The sequence below is a fragment of the Sturnus vulgaris genome, chromosome 28 (assembly GCF_052056855.1).
Source record: "Sturnus vulgaris isolate bStuVul1 chromosome 28, bStuVul1.hap1, whole genome shotgun sequence".
Lineage (NCBI taxonomy): Eukaryota > Metazoa > Chordata > Aves > Passeriformes > Sturnidae > Sturnus > Sturnus vulgaris.
In genome coordinates, this window is record NC_142270.1 from 6249209 (window position 1) to 6266548 (window position 17340).

Here is a 17340-nt window from a genome sequence, read left to right on the forward strand (position 1 = left end):
GGCAGGAGCGGGGTTGGGGATGTGCTGGCTCCGTCCCACCGCGATGGTTGAAGCCTCTTCTGTGGTGGGTCAAAAAAAAAGAAAAAAGCCATTTCCATAGCAGAAGCAGAGAGAACTTTTCATCTCGTCCGCACGACAGGAAAGTTGGCAACTTAAATGTTAAACTTGCCTGTGACTGCTGGGTGTTGACATCATGGTGATCTCACCGGTGTAACCGGAGCCCTCCAGCTTTTCCTCCAGCCTGCCTTTAAATACCAGCGCTGGAGCCAGCACAGCACCCATTCCCCGGGCTGGAGCGCAGGGCAGCACCCGCTAGATGAAAGCAAAGCCGAGCTCCAGCCCTGCAGCCATGTCCACGTCCCTGCGGGTGAGCCCCTCGGTCCACGGCTACCGCTTCGACACCGCCCTGCGCAAGAAAGCCGCGGCCAACATCTTCGAGAGCATCAACGAGGCGGCCCTGCAGAAACTCTTCAGAAACTCCGGGGACAAGAAGGCGGAGGAGAGAGCCAAGATAATCCTCGCCACCGACCAGGACATGGAGGAAAAAACGAGAGCGCTAATGGCACTGAAGCAGAGGAGAAAAGACAAACTGCTCCAGTTCCTGACATTTCGGAAATACTCCATCAAAGTTCCCTGAGCTGGCGGAGAGAGCAGAAATGGAGAACATTCTGTGACGGGACTTTGTGACCTCCTACCGCACTCAGCATGCTCCGCTGCCCCGTGGGGACGTGACAGTGCCCGCACAGGGCACAGCCCCACGGCAAACTGCGAGCCCGCAGCGGCACCGGTGCCCACGGCAGCGCTGGTGTGGCCAGCAGGATCATGCCCACGGCACATGGGTGAGGACGCCAAGATCATGCCCACGGCACATGGGTGAGGACACCAGGATCATGCCCGTGGCACATGGGTGAGGACACCAGGATCGGTGCCCGTGGCACAGCTCGGTGCCCGTGGCACACCGGCGTGGCCAGCAGTCCGCTGGCCAGAGGCTCGCACAGAGAGCAGCTCCCAGCAGAGCCCGAGCCCCCCGTGGCACCGAGCTGGGGGCTCCCACACGCCCGGCTGTGACTCGGGGCCCTGTGCTGGACTCGGTGCTCACGGACCTGACGCGGGTGCTTTGCCTTTTCATCCTGAGCCCCGGTGCTGTGACCTCTGGAGACTCCTCAGCTGCTGTCACGGTCACTTTGCATTTGTTAAATGCACCCAAATGCACCACGGGGTGCAGTAAGTTCAGCACTGGCTCCAGAGACATTCTGCACAACTGTGCCTTTCCTTCCCAAGCTGTATGTGTGCAGTAAAAGTCGTTTGCACAGAAGCAATAATAATGAGAGATTTCCTTGAATTTACTGTGAAGTACCCTAATACTGTGTTCACTTACCACTAACACTAAAAATCTAAATATAATGGCTACAGTTCTTCTCTGTGTAGGTTACAATCACTATTAGATGAGTACTTACTTCATGGCAATATTTTATGACAATGTTATTATGTCGACTATAATTTATTGCATACAGTGGCGTGAAAACTAATAAATTATGAAATAAATATAAATTATCTTGTCTGAAATGCTCAGTTCTCCTGGAATGGTGGGGTCAGACTTTTTTGTCATTTCATAGAGAAGAGGAGCAGACTGCCTGCACCTCTCCTTCATGCCCCAGTATGGCTTTGGCAGCCCAAGCTCAGGACAGCCCCACTGTCCCACCTGGCAGCACCAGGCTGCCATGCCAACCTCATCATTCCCCAGAAAGACCTCATCAGATTTATTGTTAATCAACTCCAATGCCAGATTCCCCTCCATAATAAAGGAAATGAGATCTTCTGCAGTGAGGAAAGAAAGGTGTAGAAAAGGATGGTTTGGGGCCAGGCTCGTCAGCCTTTGACATTTCTGCAGAGCAGAGAGGGAACCTGGGCTTGGCTCCTCATCACTCCAAGAAGCAGAAGTAAGTTATGAAGTTTGGCAGCAGAATTGGGCTGTTTTTCTGCAGGTTGTGCTGTACTATCATGATAGACGATGCTGAAAGTACTTAAAAATAGCAAAGACTGGTTATTTATAAGTCTGTCCTCTAATAACCTGATGGCTTAGATAAAAACATTCCCATGACCCTGCTTAGAGCAACAAAGATAGAGCAGCTTGGAAGAATGATAGCCCAGCTACAGTGTTTTTTGCCTACAGTAAGAAATCCAAATTGCCAATAAGTCAAGGAGACTGAAAATAATCTTTTAAGTCACCTAATAGAATGGGCAATTATAATTATTTATAGATGGAGTGGGATGCACAGTGATTTCCCCTCCCAGGGAGACCAGAGAGTAAACTGTTTTGGGATGAACCTGATGAAAGAGCTTCCAAAGGCTTTGCAGAACTGCCCTTGCTCAGAAAAATCTGTCTCAGAGCAGGTTTGTTCCAGAGGAAGCTGCCAGTTTTCCAGCATTCAGCCTCTGGAGTGATGTCCCACACTCTGCAGCTGCTGCACCCATTCCTGACACATCCCAAAAGCCCCACAACAACTGCCTCGGAGGGGCTGTTCCCAAAAAAGCCAAACAGGGGCACTCAGTGCCTGCCACAGCCCAGCCCTGCTCCCTCCAGCCACTCTGGGTCCTGGGGATGTCACAGAGCCCGTCCTGCTCTGCTGGGTGCTCCCCAGAGCAGCTTCCTGTGACAAACACAACAGGAGCCAGCAGGGCAGGGAGCCCTGAGCCCTCCTGCCTCTGGGGTGTGTGACCTGCCAGGACCCGACCAGGCAGCTGCTAAGGGTGCTCTGAGAACACCCTGCAGGACCAGACCAGCTCCTCACCGTCCTGCTGCTCCCCAGCCCTGCTGCTGGGGCTTTGCTCCCTGCTCCCCTGCCCTGGACATTGAGGTGTCCACAGTGCAGGATTTGCCAGAGCTTTGTCACTCTCTGGTCCCCACAACCAAGCCCAGCTCCCCAGTGCTACCAATGACCCGGGCAGCCTGGGGTATCCTTTGCCAACAGCCTTTCCTTGAAAGAAGGAAGCAAATCTGGCAGAAGCCGTGCTTGTGGCAGGCTGAAATCAACACCCACTGAAGTGGCTGCTGCTGGCATGTCCCAGGATTGCCCAGACAGTGCTGTTCACAACATTTGCATAACATGATTGATAACATCCGCTGACTTGGGGATTTTACAGTCCCTCTTGTCTCCTTGCATTGAAATCATTAGCCAAGTGCCATCCCTGATAAATAAAGGCCACTTACTAAGGAGTTATGTGATTATTGGATATTTACAGTGAAAAAAGGCAATTTTCCTTGGTCGTAGCCCGTCTGCTGCTTTGGCAGGGTTGTGCTCAAGGAAAGTCTTGCAGTGGGCTCAACAAAAACTGCAATGAACACTCATGGAACATGTGCCAAAGAGAGTTTGATGTACAAATGTCCAACCATCCCTTGCACACACTGCGCTGCTGCTCTGCTTATCCCCAGGGCTGCACCTGGGTGGCTCAGAGCACCTGGACCCACCCAGTCCGTGTTTGTGCAGCCCACGTGTCAGGGAGGGCACGGCCGAGCCAGGAAGGGAGCCCAGGCTGGGCTGGGCAGTCTGTGCAGAGAGCTGTGGGAGGGCATGTCACCTGTCAGTGCTGCCACCCGTCAGTGCTGCCACCCAGATGTGCTGTCACCTGTCACTGCTGCCACCCAGCTGTGCTGTTACCTGTCACTGCTGCCACCCAGCTGTGCTGCCACCCAGCTGTGCTGCCACCCTCAGCACTGTCACCCCTCACTGCTGTCACCCTCAGCACTGTCACGCCTCATCACTGTCACCCTCATCACTGTCCCCCCTCACTGCTGTCACCCTCACCCCTGTCCCCCCTCAGCACTGTCACCGTCAGCACTGTCCCCCCTCACTGCTGTCACCCTCACTCCTGTCCCCCTCACCCCTGTCCCCCCTCAGCACTGTCCCCGTCCAGCCGGTGCCGGCCCTTCCTCTGTCCCCGGGTCCAGACTCGCCGCCCGTGCCCGGCCCGGCCCGGCCCAGCCCGGCGCTCGGGCCATTGTCATCCTCCCCACACAACAAACAGAGGAAACGCCGTTCACGGAATTTCCTCCCTCCAGGAGCCGGGCGTTTCCATTAATTCTTCTCCGTGAGTCAGGCTGGCTGTACTGGGTGTCCCCTGTCCCATCCTGAGGAACATGCCCCTAAAAGCTAATTTTACCCAGCCTGTCCAACGCCCTGCTCAGCAGCCGTGCTGGGGGTTCCCCACTACCACAGAAAGGCAGCACAGAAAATAAAGAGGACTTTTGGCAGAAGCTCTGGCTTAACAGACTGGGGAAGGTGAGGAGCAGCTCACAAGGTGCTGGAAAGAGAAACCCAGAGCAAAGGGGGTGTCAGTGACAGCAGAGCACACAGAGCTCCCACCCTGTGTCCCCTCATCCAACACCCATCCCCATCTCTCCAAAAACTGTCCATGAAAAGATGGGGTTGGAACAAGTCACCAGCCCGGCTTAACCTGACCACAGTGTTCAGGAGATGAGGATTGTCCCAGTGTCTGAACAGCCAGTACTGTGACCTTCAGTTCCTGCTGCAATCCAGCACACCAGGCATGAGCAGAGTCCAAAGCAGAGCTCACCCGCCCGTGTTTGTGTGTGGGGAGACAGAGTGCTCCGGTCAGCAGCACCTCCCTGGCAGCCTCCCTTCCACACCATGGAGCAACAGCGAGTTAAAAATTAACACTGAGCCGAGCTCCTGCCCGGCTTCACCCGGCGGGGCAGACTCTGCTTCGCAAACCAGCAGAGCAGCCTGGGTGCCCCTGTGCTTGTGAAAACAGGCACGGATGAAGCATATTTCATCCGCAGCTGCCGAGGGAAACCTCTGCTCTAAAGCAGGTTAAATGTGAGTGACAAGCTGTAAAGTGTGAGATTTGTGGATGTGTTGGTGTGCTTTTCACAGAAAAGAGCTGGTCTGGGGTTTCAAAGCACGGGTGCCTCCCATGCAGCACAATGATGCTCCAGTGTCACTTTGAAGGGACACACAAGGCTATTTATGGGAAGAAAAGCCACTAAAACACTGCAGGCAACAGGAGATGGCACAGTTACCATTTATCTTTGCTAAAAACCAAAAGTTGGGCCGTGACCAGAATCTCAACGCAGAGCCCTGAGAAAAGCCCTCACTGCCGCTGGAGCGGTGCCGGTGGCGGGGCTCGGGCACGCTCTGCCGTGGCAGGCAGGGACATTGTGTGGCTCTGGGCTCCCAGCCGGGGCCCGAGCACTGAATCAGAGCTCAGGGAGCGGCACCGCCCGGCTGCGGCTCCTCCGAGCGCCCCCGCAAAGGGAGCATCACCGGGAGCATCACCGGGAGCATCACCGGGGCAACCATCGGGGCAACCACCGGGACACTCATCGGGACACTCATCGGGACACTCATCCGAGCGAGCGCAGGCAGCTCCGCGTCCTCCTCCGCGGAAACCCCGCTCCTTCCAAAGGCTGAGCACTGATTCATCCCCAGCCATCATTTCCCGAAACACCGCCTGGGAACAGCGCGGAGCACACCCGGCAGCTCCTGGAGCCCTGCCCGCTCCCTGCCTCCCCCCGAATCATCTGCAATTGGCCCTGGGGGCCGGCACCCATCACTCCAGGGCAGGGAATTCCCTGGGGTAGCAGGCAGCTGTGTGAAAGCTGCTGCTCTCCCGCATCGGCAGAAAATTCCGGTTTTAAAACACCCATGCACATGAAAAACTGGATTTCCATTGTCTTTGCAAAGCAGAGATGCTTTAATGCCTCAAGGAATTAGGGAAAATCTGACTAAAAGTACTTTCTCCACCTGCTGTTGTTTCTCTTGGACCATAATGGAAAGGGAAGAGAAAACTGCCATACTGTGCTTCCCAGCCTGGCCGTATTCCAGCTGGGCTCTGCTTAAAATTCACCTGCCATCCCAAATGCTGAAAATATTCCAATCCAGACACGGTGTTTTCTCCTCCTCTTCCTGAATGGTAAAGTACAAGGCACAATTTTTCATTTCGAAATCTGCTTGGGAGCCATTGGATCCTTTTCTTCCACCAGACTTTCTGGGAGGCTCTGATTTGCACCCTCACCCTGGTACCATTTTCTGAGCCAGTCTGCAGGATGGCAGCACACGCTGCCAGAGAGGACAAGGACAAATGAACAACTCTAAGGCAAATTGAAACCTTGAGCAGAGTGCAGTCCATGGAAAAATTCCAGGTGACTTGAAGGATTTTATACAGAAGTAAAAAACCTTTAATATATTATGCAGCAAGTGCTGCCAAACACATGCTGGTTTTATCCCGATTCAAACAATAAACTTCTTCCTAAACACCGAATGTTTTAGCTACAATAAAAGTATGCAAAAACACGGTATGAGGTTGGGGAGACATTTAGCACAGCCAGGGAGCAGGCACACCTGAGCCCACGCCGAGGGTCTCCCCAGGTTTACAGTGGTCAGTCCCTGCCTGTGTCCCCTTGGCCAGGCACATCCCCTGGCCCCAGGAGAGCCTGTGACAAAACCCTCACACACTCGATTGCAGAGCTTACAGTGTGCCATAAGCAAATAAATTAGGTATAATTTAATATTTGATTGTAAGATTTACTGAGCTACCCTTTACAGTTTCACAGGTGGATAGCCAGTAATTGAGCAAAGGGAAGAGCCCCATTAATTCTCAGCAGTGTGGACAGGCTGGGGAAAGCTCCCCCCACCTGCAGCCTGAGCCCAGTCCCCGCTGGGGGAGATGAGGAGGCTCCTCCTGGCTTTAGGGGGGCAGTTATTGCTCTTTGATGCCCAGAGCCACACACCCATCACGGGGCAGTGCAGAGTTCAGAGTCTCCTCACAGAACCTGCCTTGGTCTGGCACAAAACTCAGCAATGACCCGAGGCTGCTGCTACAGAGCAAAATTCAGCTTTGCTGTGACTTGAAACCCTTTCATTTTGAATAGTGGAACCTAATTTTTATAAGATATTAAAGCTCAGTCAGAACCTGAACTTGAAGTAGTGCCCCAATATATTTTAGCAACCTCCCAGTGCTAGATTGCATCACACCCTTGCAGAATCTGGAGGCTGGGGCTCACCTTCCTTCTTGCTTTCAGCTGTGTAGAGAAGGTTTTCCCTACTACAACATTAAAAAATCATCCTTTTGTGTAGGGTTTCAGATAGAGTGCTCCTCAAAATTCTCTAATCATGTTGTCTGTTGCAATACTAACCTCTGCAATCTGTTGTTTAGTCAGCATGTTTGGGCCCTTCTCCAGCATGGGTTCAGACACACTCTGATTCCTCAAAGTCCCATCCTTTGGGAATTACATTTGAAGTGTGAGCTCCTCCCACACAGCTGCAGATAAAAGCCTGCAGGTGTCAGTGCCAGGGAAAAGCTAATACAAGAATTCCATTCTGTGCTCTTTTTTTGGGGTTTGGCTAGTTCAGGTATTGAGTCCCAAATGCTGTCCCTTGTCACTTTGTTTAACCTTGAGGGGTTGCAGGGATCTTTCTCAGAAACGTCTCATTTCCACCAACCAAACGAGACTTTCTGGAAGGTAATGTCCTTACCCTGCTGCAGCTCTGATGAAGAAATGATCTTCATCTGCAGCAAACGTCCCCGAGGCTGGCCTGAGCCTCACACACCCCCCAGACAGGCAAATCCCATTCACCTGAGCAGGATTTCAGGTTAAACATCAGCCCAGTGCTGAGAGCTGCAGAGCATGGCAGAGAATTGCCAGCAATTCCACATTTCAACATCATTTATTTAACTTTTCCCTTATTTAGTAAAGCAGGAGCTTTAAGCCCACCCCTGGGTGCTTCCCTGTGGCTCCAGGCACCTTTGAGCCTTCTGACCCCACAAAAGCTGTACCCAGACAGATCCACTGCTGAGACATGGGGCTCAGCACCCACTCTCCACTCATTTTCTCTTTTAATTATCTTCCAAGCCACTGTAAACACAATCCAAACAGCCACCAAATTAAATCTTTACCCTTGGAAAAGAGATATTTGAAATGGTAAATGATTCGTGAATGACTCGTGCCTTATGGCACTGTCCAAGTCTGTTGCAGCACATTTAGACCATGGAAAGGTGCCAGGAAAGTCCTGCTGGCTTTTTAGCCCCCCCAGCTCTGAGAGGAAACAGGGTGCTTTTGGCAGATCACTTCATGGGGGTCTAACCTTCTTTTGATACTTAAAAAATGATAAATCTTGCTTTGAAAAGTAAATACTATTTCCCCCAGGATTGGCACAAGAGCTGGGCAAGGGTTCCCCCGTTCCTTCCTGTTAAACAGTTTTATGTTTGCTTTTGCAATATACACATGTATATACATGTCAGTATATTTTTTTATTTTTCTAACAAAACCGAGTTGCCAGCACTTTGGCAGCTTGTGCTGGTGCCGCCCTCCTGTGGCTGGAGACCAACTCGAGTTGGAACAAAACCAGCTAAAAAATCTGATGAAATGTCACTGAGTCACCAAAGACATAAAACCAAGAGCACCAGAGTAAGGTGGGCATGAACAGCCTGGACACACCAACCGGTCCCAGTAACTCCCACCGAGGGCTATTGGCTCTGTAAAGTTCATCCATGCCAAAAGTTTTGCAGGACAGGAGGTTTGGGATAAATTCTTCACCCCAGTGAGTCACCAGCTCCCACCCCATGTTCCAGGCTTCCTCCATGTGCAAATGCAGCACATTTTGTGGGGTGTTTCCTGTGCCAATCCCCCTTTGCTGAAGGGACACCAGGAACACCATGGAAAAGCATCAGCAGCAGATCCCAGCCATGGGCAGAGCCCCCAGCTCTGGCACCAGCCTGGCAGTGATGCACAGCCCCACAGACAGCAGGCAGGGACAGCAGCAGGTGAGCAGGGTGAGCAGGGTGAGCAGGGTGAGCACGGTGAGCAGGGTGCCAGGGCTGCTGTCACACCTGCAGAGCCACCTGGCAGTGATGCACAGCCCCACAGACACCCGGGAGGGTGAGCAGGGTGAGCAGGGTGCCAGTGCTGCTGTCACACCTGTAGAGCCACCTGGCAGTGATGCACAGCCCCACAGACACCCGGGAGGGTGAGCAGGGTGAGCAGGGTGCCAGAGCTGCTGCCACACCCGGGCGTGGGGCCAGGGCTCGGTGCTGGTGACGCAGCTCCAGCTGCAGGACAGGAAATGCAGGAGTCAAAGAACAAGAGACAGCAGGGCCAGGGCAGCAGGAGGCTGTGGGAGCACCCTGGGCAGTGCTGCTGGCACCCCCTGCCCCCCACCGTGCCAGGGCCCTGCAGCCACTGCACCAACATCTGTGCAGCAAAACCCATGTGCCAGAGAACCCGTGTGTGCCAGAGAACTGTGTGTGTGTCACAGAACCCTGTGTGTGTGTGTGCCACAGACCCTGTGTGTGTGTCACAGACCCTGTGTGTGTGTCACAGACCCTGTGTGTGTCACAGAACCGTGTGTGTGTCACAGAACCGTGTGTGTGCCACAGACCCTGTGTGTGTGTCACAGACCCTGTGTGTGTGTGACAGAACCGTGTGTGTGTGTCACAGACCCTGTGTGTGTGCCACAGAACCGTGTGTGTGTCACAGAACCGTGTGTGTGTCACAGACCCTGTGTGTGTCACAGAACCGTGTGTGTGTCACAGAACCGTGTGTGTGCCACAGACCCTGTGTGTGTGTCACAGACCCTGTGTGTGTGTGACAGAACCGTGTGTGTGTGTCACAGACCCTGTGTGTGTGCCACAGAACCGTGTGTGTGTCACAGAACCGTGTGTGTGTCACAGACCCTGTGTGTGTCACAGAACCGTGTGCCAGGTTCGGCTCCCCCGTGTCTCCTGTCACAGCCAAAGTTGGCAGCAGAGTCGGGAGTGACGAGGGCAGTGACGCAGGTGCATTGTGACTCTAAAGCCCCAAATACAGGAAACTGCTCAATCCATCACCAGCCCAGCACACGAGTCCTGCCTGTGCACTCCTGAGCAATGTCCAGAGCCAGCATTGTGACACTGAGCTGCATGTCCTGCACCAGCCTTGGCACCCCCACTGCCAGGAGCAGCAAAATCACACCCACACTGCCCAAAATGTGCACAATTCTGAGTGCTCCAAACTGCGAGGGACTGCTGCTGCACCAACAAAGCCCTGGGCAAATTCAGAATTAAAGCACCCTTAATTCACTTAAAGGGATATGTCAAAGCCTCCCTTAATTGTGATAAATCCCATTCCTTCATCTGAGAAGGTGACATTTCATGGCAAATAGTCCCAAGAAATGGAGTGGAACAAGGAAGAGTTTCCTGTTTTGTAAGTGATGCCCTGTGATGACAAAGCCCAGCATGGGAGCAGTTGGCTGCATGGCTGCTGCTCAGGTTTTTTAGGTCTTTGTTGTTCCCAGGCAGACAGATGGAATTTGTCACAAGAAACTAATCAGGGACACTGAGACCCAATTGCATTTACAGGGATAAAATCCCAGACTGAGGAGTCTTTAGAAACCTGCCTGTCACAAGCACTCTGCCTGCTAAGTCACAGACCATTTCCCATTCACCATTTCCTTAGGGCCTGCAGAATGGCTGGGAGGGGACAGTGACAGTGACCAACCCTGCCTGTCCCTGCTCCCAGAGCCCCAGCCCTGCCTGTCCCTGCTCCCAGAGCCCCAATCCTGCCTGTCCCTGCTCCCAGAGCCCCAACCCTGCCTGTCCCTGCTCCCAGAGCCCCAACCCTGCCTGTCCCTGCTCCCAGAGCCCCAATCCTGCCTGTCCCTGCTCCCAGAGCCCCAATCCTGCCTGTCCCTGCTCCCAGAGCCCCAGCCCTGCCTGTCCCTGCTCCCAGAGCACAGAGGAGCAGTCACGGGGCTGTGGCATTTGGGAGGGAGCCAGAAGGAGCAGTGGAGTAACCTGACCTTTAAACCTTCCCTCTGAGGCACACACGTCCCCCAGCACCCCCAGTTTGGAGGACAGGTTGAAAATCTCCTTTCTTCCCTAGAGGGGGACAGAGCCTCCAGCACCCAGCAGCCAAGCTGAGCTTCCAGGCCAGCAGAGCTTTGTGGTGCCTGTGCTGCAGTGCTGCTCCCCTGGGATGCACCAGGAGCCCCCAGTGCCAGCAGGGAGATGCCCCTGCCCCCCGAGGGGCTGCCAGCAGCACCCGGCTGCCTTCAGGAGCATCTCTGGGGCTCTGAAAGGTGGAACTGCAAACAGGAAATTGCTGAGCCAGCTGGGAACGAGCTGCTCGCCTGCCCCTGAGTGCGTCCCTGCCTGCAATGTTTGAATTCAGCTCAACCTGCCAAGAAAAGGAGCTCCTTAATCAGCACAGCCTGAGGAAGGGCAGCTCCGTTCCTGCCTGCCTGGCAGGGTGTCCCTGTGGCTGCTCCCACCCTTCCTTCCCCTGCAGCCGTCCTGCTTGTGGCCATGCCTGTGCCTGCCATCAAAAATCCCTTCCCATGCCCTCACAAAGGCCAGCACACCCCAAACCTGGCAGATCCTGCTGCAGCCCTTGGTGCACCAGTGAATGTCCCACAAGAGAGGCAAATTTCCCCGAGTTCTGCTCTTCCAGAAAACTTGGCCTTCATGCATCCCAGTGCATCCCAGTGCATCCCAGGCACAGGGCTCATCTACCCCAGCTGTGCTTTGCCATTTCTCTGATTTTTCCATTATCCCCGCTGCAGCACCCAGCAAATTCTCCCTTGTACCAAAAGCCATTTCTGTCAAATTGAGTTAAAAGGAAGTGGTGAAAAACTAAAAACTCTGTATCAAATCCTGCCACCTGGAAAATCAGCAGAGAAATATAATTTTGTGGTCTTTCAAATTAAATCAGATTCCGGGCACTCTTCTGTTGGGTTTATCCAAAGCTGAGTGCAATGGCTCTGCTCAGCCATGACTAGCTTTAGGTTTAGGTTTAGGCATGTTCAGTTCATGGCAAAGCAGTCCCAGTTCAGAGATGCTGCTTTTAATTGCACCCTCACGCGATATTTTACGATGTTATAATTTGCTCAGGCATTCTCCGTCAATGAGGCCTCAGCAGGAGGTGTCCTTCCATGCAGAGCAGAGAGTGCAGGGAGCTGCAGTGGGTGCCAGTGTCCGTGTTCTGTGCAGCCTTTCCCCTCCTGAGCCCCCTGGCTCCAGCACCCACCCAGCCTCCAGCCCCGCTCAGGACTGGGACGGCTCTTGCTGCTTTTGCTGGGTTCCCTGGGTGCTCTGAGCTCTCTCCTGTGCCAGCCGTGCCCAGGACCAGTCACTCCCTCCTGTCTTTGATGTTTTCTATAAAACTGACCTGCACACGTGTCTCCCTATTCTCCTTTCAGCATATCAAGTACAACTAGGAGTCTCTCTGGACTTTGCTTTATTCTACTTTTTCCCCTGATTGCTTTTCACAGGCAAAGTCCAGAATGTCACATCTGATCTCCCCTCGTTTTCCTGCAGCTTTTCTGGGGAAGTTTACACCAGCTGCAGGAGGAGTGCCAAGAGTGATTGCAAGTGTGGTGGTGCTGAGCTGTCACCCGGGGCTCCTTGTCCCTGGAGCCTCGGGAGCCACCAGAGCTGTTTGGGACAGCCAGGGACAGAACCCTGTGACAGGCTGTCCCCTGTGTGTCACCACACCTGTGTGTCACCACACCTGTGCTGCCAGCACCCACCTCCCCTTTCCAGGCCTGCTTTCCATATTCCCCTGTACCAGTTCCAAAAGGGCAAACACCTGCAATTCTCTCCTCTCAGTGTGAGCTGAGTGCTCTCCAGTGAACTGCTGCTGTTTCCTGAAGGAATTATAGACTGGAATTCAGTAATTATGGGCTGCATTCATCCCTCCTTAACTAGCTTTCTCTGCAGAGAAAGAACAAATCAGGCTGAAGAAAGCTTACCTGTGGCTGCTGAGATTTCAGTGTGAGACTTTTCAAGTTTTACATTTAACAAGTTAAAGGATTGTGAAATGTTTCTCTTCTTTTCCTGGCCTTGGAAGGAGCAGGGCTGCCCATATTCCACCAGGGCTCCAGCTCTGCTGACCTCTGCAGGCAGTGAGGAAAGGCTGCCAAGGTGACATCAATGACAACAGCTATTTGTATAGAAAACCAGAAATTACATCTTTGTCATTTCTTCAAATGAAAAACCCCAAACAAACAAGAGTAAACATGAACGAGGTGGTTCACTCTGAGAAGCTTTTCTGGTATCAAGAGATATGATCTTACACAATATGGTGTTTTGGTTTGGTTTCTCTCTTGTTTTCCTAATTTACAATGTGTTTTAGCATCTCTGAAAAATATCCCTCAGGCTGCCAATGGCAACAGGACCTAGAGTGGTGATTTAACACGAGAGAATATGTTCTCTTACCCCATTTCCTCACACTCTTCCCTTCTGCTGTGATGTCATGAAACCGCTTGAAGAGGTTTGAGAGGGGGAGGCTGGATCTCCATCCTCTCCCTCTGGCGGTGGCCCTGGAGCTCTCCTGTCACACTCCAGTGCTGTCCTGCAGCAGCATCTGCCTCTTCTGGCACCTCCCAGAGACCCAGTCCTGGATCACAGCCTGCGAGTGACCCGAGGAGCTGGGAGGAGACAGGGACGAGGAGGTTCTGGTTCTGGTTCTGGTTTGGGAAGCATTGCCCCGGGACAGAGCACACCTCCCGTGCTTACCTGAAGGCATTTTCACCTGGAGGCATTCGGGGATCGTGACATTCATGGCACGGGCACGCTGACAGCACCCAGCGGGCACTCAGTGCTGCCCCAGAGACTGAACAACCATTTCAGAGCCAGTCCAAAGCCAAGGCTGTGCAAGGGCCAGCAGCAGCCCCAAGTGCTGCCAAGCAGCACAGCTGTAGGGGCACGAGGGAGCCGAGCTGCTGGGCTCACAGGGAGGGCGGGGAAGGAGAAGCTGAAACTGCTCCTTTGACCCAAATCTGGCACTTCTCCATGTGCAGGGAGGGCAGTTTGCTCTGCTGCTCCAGATTAATCTATTGCTCCTCTCTGGGCAGGTGCTGAGGAACTGTGTGGAACTGCAGAGTTTCCCCAGACCTGAGATGAAATCAAAGCTCCAGGAAATGTTTCACTCCTCTCTACAGGGCTAGAAAAGGCAGGGCTCAGGAGTGTGGCTCTGCCTGCCGTCACCTGCAGCAGTTTTGGTTTCCTCTGAGCAGGCTCAGGAGTGCAGTGAGAGGCTCCAGAGGGCAGGGCAGGATCCGAGCCCTCTCCATGGCCCGTGGGCAGTGCAGGTACACAGACTCGGGTTACACGAAGTCACCGAAGGCAGCACACAAACCCATCCCTGCCTGGATTTAGGGAATTGCCACCTTTGGAGGCAGCAGCCAGCAGAGCCCCTGCTGGGGCACATCCCCTTGGACTCTGCACAGACTGACAGAGGAGGAAGAGGAGGAGGAGGAGGAGGAGGCTCTGCCTGCACAGCTGCAGGAACAGCTCCATCCCTGCCCTGCTTTAATTGTCTCCATCCCTCTCCCCTGCCCAGGGACAGACATCTGGGCACTGGGCAGCGTGGGGGCACCTCTGGGCAATACCAAGCTCACCTGCCTTTAACCCCACATTTTGATAGCCAGACTCCACAGCACTGCCCCTTGCAGAATTTCTTACATGTCACCTAGTTTTAGTGCTATTCTATTTCATTTGCTACCTTACCTTAATAATTTTTTAGCACTCATTCAGCTTGCATTTCTCTCTCCTTTCATTTTCATCTGTTCCTGATATTTTATTTTTCCAATAAACTAAGTAATTTAATGGCCTTAATCCCAAGCCTCCTATTTAGAGCATGGATGTGGAGGCTGCAGAAAGAAGCCCCAATTTAAATCTGTCAGTCAAACATAACTTAATCTATCATCTTCTTTATATCTAAAACTGCTCCATGGGAAGGAAACCATGACTGGGATTCAGCTTAACTTTAAAATATCCAGCTTTACACCTTTCTAATGCTTGCTCTTCTTATGCACAGGCTGTTCAAAAGTGAGAAAGTTATACAGGCCTTGGACAACACAAAGTCACAACAGCTCAAGTCCAGAGGAGATTGCAGAGCCTTTGAAGGGCCCAAAGCCACAGCCCCAGTGCCATCACCATGGCACAGGCACTGCTCTGCAGCTCTGATGCTTTTCTATTGTTTTTCTATTTCTGGACCTCTAAAAAAAGTCAAGGGAATTAAAGATACTGAAGAGAACTGCTTCTTTTTGTTACCTTTCCTGCTGTCCATGGATTTAGCAGAGGCTGTGGCACAGGGAGCTTGGACAGAGCTGTGCAGGGAGGTCACTGAGCAGGGAATGCTCCTCCCTGCACTTTGTGTGGCTCCAGGTCCTTTGCTGGACAATGCTGCAGTGGTCAGCCCAGGACGAGCAGCACCTGCAGATCCCCCAGCACAGCAGGAAGGCTCCTCCCAGGCAGGTCATTAATCACTGCTGGGCCCAGTGCTATCAGGCAGGAGCAGAAAATGTTCAACAAGACGGGCAGCAGGAGAAAAGAGCTCCTGAAATCAATCATGCGAGACAGCAGCTAATTAACAGAGTCGTGCCTTCCCAATCCCTGCTCCCAGTCCTGGCTCTCACGGGCATGGCCAGGGATTTTCAGGGGCTGGAGCCCCCTGTGTCCCCAGGCTGCTGTGTGCTTCAGCAGGACTTCGGTTTGGCACCTGAGGCTGATTTACACCTTCTCCATTTCACTGGGCTCACCTGTACACACAAACCCCTGTGTCCTCTGCCAGGTGGGGTCAGAGCCTGGGGACACCTGAGCACTGCCTGTCCTGAATGCAGCCCTCAAGAGCTGTGCTCCCACGGTGGACTGGGGTGTGTCACTGAATGCCATTCTCCATGGATCATTCCAGAACTCTGGTCAAAGTTTCAGCCCCAGCTGGGTGCTGAGCGTGGCTGAGGGGTCCCTGCACCCCAGAGCAGTGCAGGGCACATCCAGGGGGACACTGCAAGTGCCAGAGCTCCAGAGCTGGGGGGATTTGTCTGTCCCACACCTCTGCTCATCTGGGTCTATCCTGGGGCAAATCTGCAACGCTGAACCAAGAGGTTTCTCCTCTCCAAAGCTCTCACGGGCTGTTTGTTCCTTTGTGTCTGGCCCATCCCTGATGGTTCTGAGGCTCAGAAATCACGGCCCAGCTCTGCCCTGAGCTGGAGCACCCAAAAGCTGCCCCGGTGTATTCACGGCTGCAGCAACCATCCAGCACAGAGCCACGTTTTATTCCCACCCTTATTCCATCCTGCAGCAATCGGCCAGGACAAAGGGCTGCAGCACACACTCATTTCAGCCTCGTTTAGGGAGGCAGAACCCACACACAACTTCAGGATCCCGAGTAAAAACACCATTGATGTCTGCTAGCTCACATCAGCTTCACAGCTACGGCATGAGGGGAAAGCTACTGCTGGGTTTAGCCACCTTAGAGGATGATTTTGGACAAATGTGAAGCAATCCAGTGAGCCCTGTGAGGCAGCTGCACTCTTGGCAGGGCAGTGCAACCACCCTGGCCTGGGGATGAGCCCCCCACCAGCACTCAGACATTTACTGCATGTTAGGTCCTTCCCTTTGCTCCACCTTAAAATAAAATACATAAATTTGATCTCCATATTCTAGTTTTCTGAAATGATATCTGTCCCATAAATATCTTCTCAATGGTCCCAACCCCAAGCCCAGCTCTAATAAAAGTGCTCTTTATGGTTATTAGACAAGTGAGATGTCCCTGGACTGAACAATTACCTTCAAATATCTGTCCAGAACTGGCTGGGAGTGGAAATCAGCTTCTTCCTCCCCAGGTACAAATCCATAATGAGGATTTATTTCTGAGGCAGTGGAAATGAGGTAATCCCTCTCCTTCTTGAGGTGAGATAAGGAGAAAGAAAAAAAATAAATAAAGAAATAGTACAAGTTAATAGTGAAGCATCTGGAAAAGCAAATGACTTGCAGGAGGTAGGGGCAGGAGGTCAATGGCACAGAACAGCTTAGAGTAATGAGGGATAAATGATGGATTTGCTATTGCTGAGCTGTGTGGGGGCACGGGCAGGGGGCTCTGCCTTGTGTTCAGCCTCCTCGGGGCTCCTGCAGTGCCTGGGGCACACACCAGGTCCCAGCAGTGTCTCAGTTATTCCTGGCTGCTCTAACACCCACCAAAAATAAATCAAATTCTGAAATCACCCCAGGAAGCACTGAGGAGCAATGGAGCAAAGTTCCTGGCACTGACAGACAAAGGCTGGGGACAGACAGACACTGATGGGCCTGCAGTGAGCTGGGCTTAGCCTGGAACAGGATAAATCTGCATTTGTGGGGATGGCCCTGTTCTGCCCGTTGTTTCAGCAAACTCTTTACTATAATAACCCTATTTCTGTAAAGAACATAAGATTGCCATGAAATGAAGCAGATGAGAAGAAATTGTATCATTGTGGGAACCAAAGCAATGTCTCTGCTCCAGCAAAGCCACAGCAGATCTGCATTGCCCCGTGCAAACACAGTGATTGAGAAACTGCAAATTAT

At 52.8% G+C, this 17340-nt stretch overlaps 1 protein-coding gene across 1 annotated transcript; it reads left to right on the plus strand.

The window, feature by feature from the left end:
* Positions 1-231: 231 nt before the first annotated feature.
* On the plus strand, positions 232-1551 carry TCIM (transcriptional and immune response regulator). The gene has a single exon (XM_088179853.1). The coding sequence runs from the start codon at positions 317-319 to the stop codon at positions 635-637; it is 321 nt and encodes a 106-aa protein (XP_088035979.1). The 5' UTR covers positions 232-316; the 3' UTR covers positions 638-1551.
* Positions 1552-17340: the final 15789 nt, after the last annotated feature.

What these genes read in the sequence shown, in the direction of transcription:
- TCIM (XM_088179853.1), top strand. Translation starts at nt 317, where the DNA reads ATGAAAGCAAAGCCGAGCTCCAGCCCTGCAGCCATGTCCACGTCCCTG.